Source organism: Octopus bimaculoides, chromosome 5 (assembly GCF_001194135.2).
Source record: "Octopus bimaculoides isolate UCB-OBI-ISO-001 chromosome 5, ASM119413v2, whole genome shotgun sequence".
In the NCBI taxonomy this organism is placed as follows: Eukaryota; Metazoa; Mollusca; class Cephalopoda; order Octopoda; family Octopodidae; genus Octopus; species Octopus bimaculoides.
This window is the reverse complement of record NC_068985.1, coordinates 26414247-26423069: the sequence shown is the minus strand read 5'-3', so window position 1 is coordinate 26423069 and position 8823 is coordinate 26414247. Positions and strand designations below refer to the sequence as shown.

General features: G+C 36.5%; 1 protein-coding gene across 1 annotated transcript in view; it reads right to left on the bottom strand.

Moving 5' to 3' along the window:
* Nucleotides 1-6708: 6708 nt before the first annotated feature.
* Nucleotides 6709-8823, bottom strand: part of LOC106870173 (uncharacterized) — a 16247-nt gene continuing 14132 nt past the window's right edge. Inside the window, exon 6 of the mRNA XM_014916172.2 lies at nt 6709-7121. Within this exon, the coding sequence (XP_014771658.1) occupies nt 6828-7121 (294 nt within the window). The 3' untranslated portion in view covers nt 6709-6827. The remainder of the gene's footprint in view (nt 7122-8823) is intronic.

The window sequence follows — 8823 nt, the reverse complement described above, 5'->3', positions numbered from 1 at the left end:
GGTTTAGTATACTCCAAGTCACTTCCAGTAGATTTTATCCATCCTGAGAAATGAAAGGTCATTTGTGAAATATATGATCACTACTGTTTCCCATTTTCTACTCTCTTAAAATTTTCATAAAATACGTCATAATGTGGATGCCGACTCATTCATAATTAATTAGAACGTGCAATTCTGAATAAACCTTATTCGGTTCACTCAACCTGGCTGCTGAACAGATGTCTACATGAACTTGCATACCTAAATCAGCGGTCAATACGTGAGAAACTTCTAAGCGATATAACCATTGTAAAATATAAAATCCTAATGAAAATATAACATCAGGTTTAGCGCCCACTCTCAGCACACAGAAATTTCAATTTAAAATAGCATAAAACAAAACTGGAACAATGTACAGAAAGCGTATCGTGTGCAGATAGAATGTTGGCAGAGTCCCAAATGCTAACTCACTGCCTAGGAATCAAACCTGAATCACTGAGCTTTAGCGTAAAAATTACTAAACACCAAGAGATTGATGGTGTCAAAAAGCAGCTATCCATTAAAGCCCTTGGTAGACACGTGAAGAACTTGTTTTTATCAAATCGCTGGACTGACTGAGCGAAAATCACAGTTGACCCAGCAGATACTTCACTAGTTAAATTCCCAGTTGTTGTAAACAATGTATTGGAATGTCACCATTGATTTTTGTCTTTGGCGCCTTCTCTTTGACAAACCATTCGATTTATACAGATGGTTTGTCTAGTAATTGAGCAGTAATCATGACACGGTTAAAGTTAACTTGCCGTAGGAACTTGTGCCATTCACTAGACTGCAGGCGGCAAGCTGGCAGAAACGTTAGCACGCCCGGCGAAATGCTTAACGGTATTTCGTCTGCCGTTCGTTCTGAGTTCAAATTCCGCCGAGGTCAACTTTGCCTTTCATCCTTTCGGGGTCGATAAATTAAGTACCAGTTACGCACCGGGGTCGATGTAATTGACTTAATCCGTTTGTCTGTCCTTGTTTGTCCTCTCTATGTTTAGCCCCTTGTGGGCAATAAAGAAAACAAAAAAGACTGCAGAATTCGATGACTTTAAGAATTCACTATCATTGCTGATACACACATCTCGAATGGACACATGTAAACTGACTTATTTGGTGTAAATACCTCTTTTCAGCCGTTATAGTATATCGTTACACATGAATAAATATAATCATATTTATTGTTATATAATGAAATTCATAAGGTTAGATAAGTCAGCATATCGCGGGGAAAGTTCTTACATTTTTGGCACCGACCTTTGTCTAACAAGAAAGAGATTTCCACTTGAAAATCTTTTTCCTCTGCACACTTATTCAAACACATACATTTCAAGTTTTACTGATGTAAACCAATCCAGTTTCCTTTGAATCTCTTTTTTTTTTTCACGTTATATTTTCTCAATATATTTTTTATGTTAGCGAAGGCGCGTATCTGAAGGATTCGAATGTTGGTTTCACAAGATCGTAGATTCTGTTCCTGAGCCGGGCAAGTTCATATATCCTTGAGGATGGTGTTTCATTTCACGTTTTTGCGTAATAAGCAGAAAATGAGTACCAGCTTTTGGCTGGTGCTATATCCTCGATATTCTGCCAGGTGAGAGGCACTTACGTATGCTTGCGGCTACATAGGCATCTAAAACAATTATCAAAAGAATACTCATACTACCAAATCATATGCGCTTCCAAGTAACAATTATGGTTATGTGTGTATGTGTGTGCATGAAATTATTTTGTGAACCATCGTCAAGTCGAAAGAATTTCAATTTGTTTTATATTGTCATTGTGACATCATCAAATCAGTAACATTTATCCAGGAAATATCATAAATTAAGTTTGATTTCAAAATATATTCAATCTCCACCTTTTTTGGTACTAGAGACGTGAGTATAGGTGAACGATGGAATTCACCCAAACATCTAAAGACTAGTATGAATTCAGAGTCAAATTTGTAGGCTTGTCTTCTGCACCTGTAAGCACTTAAGCATTGGTTGTATCAATGCTGCTTGGTGCCATGACTTAGTTACAAAATGTATAGCAACGTTACATTACCATATGGTCCTTAACTAGGCTCTGCTAGTACAGGAAACTGAGGCAGGGGCAACAAGCAACATATATTCCTTCTCAGTTCATTTCTGCAGGATATTTTATTGTATACAGCTATATGACTGTAAAGAGAATGTAACATTATATGACAATAAAAAATTAACACAAAATAATAGTTATTCGACATATAATCATACAAAATATGGCTAAAAATAAGGTATTTTAATGAGCATACGTTTACTTCTATCAAAATATTCTCTTTCTCTCTTTTACTTGTTTCAGTCATTTGACTGCGGCCATGCTGGAGCACCGCCTTTTATTGAGAATATTCTCTACATATTTCTGTAATAAAGTACAACAGTTTCTTCATTGGTTGTTCGACAAGCTTCATATATCATCATAGTTACAAATACAAGTCCACATATCTTCAATTACAAGTGTGCATGCGTCTAGGCCTGTGTATATATGTAGATACGCATATATCTGAGTACAAGAGTGCATATCTATCAGTCTCCTCCGTGCTTTTTCTCCCATTTTCTCTCCCTCTTCCTCTCTCTGTCTTTCTCACTCTGTCTCTCTCTCTCTCTCTCTCTCTCTCTCTCGCACACAAACATATGCATACTATATATATATATGAAGAAGGAGACCAAGGAAGACATGGGACGAAGTACTGAAGGATGGTCTCTGGATGCAGAACCATACAGAGGGTATAACAAAAGATTGAAATATATAGGCACCTTGCTGTAATCAAGAAGACTCATCCTCCACAGCAGAAGTGCTAGTGCCGCTCCCCCTGCTGAAGGGGATTGAACGAAAATCAGAAAATGCGTCGATATGAAATTTGCTCGTTGTTTCTTCTCCGCAACCAGACCGATCCATTTCTTGACCATATTGTAACTTGCGATGAAAAGTGTATTCTGTACAATAATAAAAACCGTTCTTCGCAGTGGTTGGACCAAAACGAAGCACTGAAAATTTTCCCTAAACCCGAGCTCATCCACTATAACTTTGTGGAGAAGTGGTTATACACCATTAGGTGTACTCCGCTTCCGGACATTAAATTTCTTGAAGAAACAACAGAACGCAGATTCTGAATTATCAACACAACAATATTTATTTACAGAGGAAATAGGCAGCACTTCGCCCTTTGGTTGCTGAGACGCCGTCAATGATGTTGAGTGGTTATTTGTCTAGCTCCAGAGTTGGAATGTTGGAGAGAGGCTGCTTGTACGTCTGGGCCCTTCGCCAGCCGGCGAGAAAGAGAATGAATAAGGGCGCAAAGCTTGGATATCGATGACTACGCATGCGCATGAGACTCTTCCTGTGTTCCTTCCGGAACTAGTCCCTGCGCATGCGTGGATAAGCTTTCCAGAAATGTTGTCTGCTATCAAAGGCGTCACTACAACTTCTTAAAACCTGGAAAAACCATTACTCCTCCGTTCCAGACTGGTCAATAGAAGAGGGCCAATTATTGTTCAAGACAATGCTCGACCACAGGTTTCACTAATCACGTTCCAGAAGTTGAGGGAACTTGGCTATGAAGTTCTTCGCCACCCAGCTTCTTCCCCAGACGTTTCTCTTACAGACTACTACTTTTTCAAGAACCTTGATGGTTTCCTGCGAGAGGAGTTCAAAAATCAAACAGATGCTGAAAATGCGTTCAAAGAGTTCATCAGCTCTGGGACTCCAGATTTTTATGTTATCGGAATAAACAAACTTGTAACTCGTTGGCAAAAATGTGTTGATTGTAATGGTACTTACTCTGATGAATAAAATCTCCGCATTGTTGAAATATATTGTGATGAATTTGATGTTTCAAAATGTTACTTACTTTTTACTTAATATATATATAAACGCTCTCTGTTTAAGCATTTGCATAATTCAGCTTCATAGAGTAAGAAGAGCATAGGTAATTTTTTTCATCCTGGTCCTCTTCTCAATCAGTCAATATTTGACCGTTCAATCTAACCATTGGAACCTTTCAACACTTATTGTGATGAAATTATATAAATATAATAGCCCGTAGAATTCAAAGTTTTCCTTTAAAAAAAGTGCCACGCTTTAAATGGGATTCGAAATTATCACTAGACTACAATGCGTTGACTTTTGTACGCTTCTTTGGGCTTGTACAGTTGTTATTTGTTGCTTTAAATTTCTATCGAGTCGTAAAGGAATCTACTCCGAAAACATTTCTTGCGCCTCTGACCTAAGGGAGGCAACTGTCATTGATTATTTTGTTTCCAGTAAATGTAACCATATTTGTCTAACAGCTCAAACACCTTAACCCAAATTGTGTAGAATAAAATTCAATGCAGTTTATAAACTAGAATTGCTCTGAAGAATTTGTGTGGAATAAAATTTTCTTTTCCTTAAGGTATTCTATAATTATTTTAGTCATTGAACAGTGGCCTAGCTGGGGCATTACCTTCAAGGTTATAAGTCAATTGCATTGAGCCTCTTGTTATTCTTTTGACCTTAGAAGGATAAAAGAGTGAGTGAACTCGAGCAAGATTTGAAACCAGAACAGGATGATACCATAAGACTCTACTGAATCTGCCATCCACCTGCTGTATGTTCATACTGTTTGAGTCATTTTTAAATTTATTAAACTTAATTTTATTTTTTCAGGCCAATTAAATAATCTGAAATTACTTAATTAACAAATTGATCAGTTAGAAAATAAAATGGCTATTATTTTCCAAGAAGCAGAGAATTTTAATGTTCTGACTATCTTCAGACGATTTAAGAAATGAAAATATTATTTATGAAGTTATTTATTGTTAATGTTTAACAAATAATCTAGATATGACATTTTCAATTATTTTGTGACTCTTATTTCTCTCTTTTTCTTAAGAGATTACTATTTATCTGAAACATTTCCATTCCAATTACACAGACTTTGGTACATGTGTTGCTGCATCTCCAGTCTCTGTCAGGTGACAACTAGATGTTTCAAAGTCAATCTGTTGCATCGATAGCAAATAAGGTAACTATAGTGACACATGAAATATTGAAATGCATCATAGGCTGTTCATTAATATCAATGATGATTTTCTATATTTATAATCACAAGTTCTAGTACCAAAAGTGGATTGCTCTTCTCCACAGGTTTCTGTCCTGAGCCACTGTGACTATCACATATTTAATCTCAGCTTGTTCCGGTTTACTAGACCCTAGTGTCTCACTCACAATTTAGATCTTCCCTGATTTCTCAAATCACTAACCAGCTGTGAGCAGAGTATTTGTCTTGGTTACTGAGTTTTTTCCAGTTTTTGGATATGCCCAACCAACAGCAGTTTCACAGTACCAGTATTTCCCTCAATGCTAAGAAGTCTGGCTTTCTCTAAAATAATGGCTTCTCTGACCGTGTCTCTCTGGGTGATGTTGATGCTCAGTCTCAGGTGTCGTATTATGAATGCAAATTTGAACATCCTCTAACACTTCATTTCATGAACATGTTACATTTGCTACTTAGCTCCAGATTAACCCTGACCAAGCTGACTTATGATCAAAGGCATTCCAGCCATGACCATCCCATCTATTTCAGACATAGTGTATCTAGGACTACATAGTCTACTGTGACATTCCTTTTTTAAAAATGGTAGAGAGTGATTTAAAAGAATTTTGACAGCTAAATCCAGCACAGTGGTTCTCAACCATTTTTTTTTTTCACCCATAGACCCCTTTGGTTACTATTTTATTCTAATGAATCCCATAGCCATTCAATATTAAAAAACTAGTTTTATAGATACTTCTTTCAAAATTCCTATTTTGTTTTTCACCCATTCACTTGTGTAAGTTTTTCATTGCAGTTTCAATGGCCGGAAACATGTTATACTATGTAAAAAATTTCAAGAAAGAAATTTATGTTGTCTCTTACAATATGTCTAAAGCAAAATTATTTCATTAACACCTGAAATACTACCATGGACCCCTAATTTATTGTTTTGCTTGTGTGAACCCCCAAAGGGTCGTGTAGAACCTAGCTGAGAACCATTGCTCTAGCAGACTGAATGACTGCATACACCGCCCTCTGTAGCTCAATATTACAAATGTTTTCTATGCCAGTTGTACACCTAATGGCTAATACCCTATTGTTTGAAATTGTAATGATTAAGCATTTCACCACTGCTTTTCCCCACAGAGATCGGGAATTAGCATTCTCTTTCAGATTAATTCAAGATTTCCAAAGACAATATTTCTTTGTATGTTGTTGTTTCCTCCAAAATTATTTCAACACATAAAAGAAACTCCTCTTAAAAGCAGAATGTGTTTCTATAATAGCGTTACATATTTTGCGATAGATAAATATGTAAATAGGAACGTCAAAACACTCCTCTTTTCTCACATGTATAATATATTAAAACAGAAAAAGTAATAGTAAATGGGTTATTTGGGGGTTTTTTTTGGTTTTTTTAAAATCTATACTTATCACCATACTCTTTCTATGTAATTGTTCTTTGTATCTATACTCACAATATTGTATTTCAACAGAAAATGGAAAATATGATTCTATCACTATGTCAATGGATAATCCATCAAGTGTAGAAGTGTTTGTCACAACTAAAGCACTTTCAGATAAAACAGTGCTAGAGGTTACTGAACTGACATAATAGCAAATCAAGAACACAGGAAAAAAAAAAGAAATTTAAACAAGAATATAAGTACATTTTATTCTGTACATCTATATGAAAGTACAGTATATTAGAAATACAACTTCATAAAAAATTTATGTACAAAACACATTTCCAACAAAATAATTTCGGTTATAATAAAAGTTGCTTTTTAGATGTGATGTATGAAATAATATCCTTTTTCTGACTTGGCCACATGAAGATGCTATCTTTTATCAACCAATTGGGTATATCAGAAACAGTACAACCGTTTAGGACCACTGGTATGAAATGATCAATGTTTTTGCCTGATGTATATAGGTCATACATGTTGTCATATATTAGTTTTGTATGAAGTGCTTGAGGATTTTCATCGTTAATTAAATTTGACTGAAATTCCACAGATTTTTTATATTCCTTGTTACAGCAAACTAACACAAAGTCAGCCTGTAAAGAGATAAAGAACAATATATGCTAAAAAAAAAACTATGAAAACAAACTGGTGCACATCACAGAAAAGTCAGAAACAATAAAGTGTGGCTGTGTAGTAAGTTTTGCTTCCCAACCACATGGTTCCAGGTTCAGTCCTACTGTGCGACACTTTGGACAAGTGTCTTCTACGATAGCATAAGGCAGATCAAAGCCTTTTGAGTGGATTTGAAAGAGAGAAATTAAAAGAAACGTGTGTTTGACGACAGGTGTTGTTTGTTTACGTCCTGCATAACTTAGTGGTTCAGCAAGAGAAACTGAATAAGTAGTAGGCTTTAAATAAAAAATAAATACTGGGGTCAATTTGTTCAACCAAAACCCTTCAAGGTGGTGCCCCAGTATGGCCACAGTCCAATGACTGAAACAAGTAAAAGATAAACGATACACATTATACAAGCTTTTAGAAAGTCTGATATATAAACAAAGTTTACTTCAGCTTTATATCCATTTTTCTGTCAGCATTGATGGAAGTGTATGTTAAATTGTGGGCATTTGTATATTCTTTTCTACTCTAGGCAAAAGGCCCGAAATTTTTTGGAGGAGAGGGTCAGTTGATTAGATCAACCCCAGTATGCAACTGGTACTTAATTTATCAACCCCAAAAGAATGAAAGGCAAAGTCAACCTTGGTGGAATTTGAACTCAGAACGTAAGGACAAATGAATGGACATTTGCATATTGTTGAAGCAATTGTTTTTTTACAGCTGAATGTTTTTTCTCCTTTTAACTACACAGACACAAAGTAGCAAAGGACCGTGGTATCAACTAGAATGAGTCAAGTAGAATTTTGTGGTTTTGTCTAGGGTCAAAAGTCAATGGTTGTACTAAGGTTTGAACTCATAACCCTAGCACATCAACTTTATAGCTTTATAACTCAAATCTTTTGTTGCAATCACTGGAGTGCAGCTATGCTGGAGCACTGCCTTGAAGGATTTAGCTGAACAAACCAACCCCAGTAAGTTCGGTACTTACTCCATGTCTCTTTTACTGAAATCCCTAAGTTATGGGAATGTAAACAAACCAATACCAGTTGTCAAGCTATAGCGATCCACACACACACACATACAATAGGCTTCCACAGTTTCAGTCTACCAAATTAACTCTCAAGGCATTGGTCAGACTAGGATTACAGAAGACACTTGCCTAAGGTGCCATACAGTAGAACTGAACCCAAAACCATTTGGTTGCTAAGTGAACTTCTTAACCACACAACTATGCCTGCACCTGTCATATATATACATAATTCATGTAGATTATACAAATATATATTATTTTACTTTGAACAGACAAATTAAAACACAGATGATAAAAGCATACTGCAATAACAGGTAGAAATTATGCAATGCACTCCATAAAATCATCATCATCATTTAACGTCTGCTTTCCATGCTAGCATGGGTTGGACGATTTGACTGAGGACTGGTGAAACCGGATGGCAACACCAGGCTCCAATCTGATTTGGCAGAGTTTCTACAGCTGGATGCCCTTCCTAATGCCAACCACTCAGAGAGTGTAGTGGGTGCTTTTACGTGTCACCCGCACGAAAACGGCCACGCTCGAAATGGTGTCTTTTATGTGCCACCCGCACAGGAGCCACTCCAGGGGCACCGGCAACGATCTTGCTCGAAAAACCTCATGTGTCACCCGCACAAGAGCCAGTC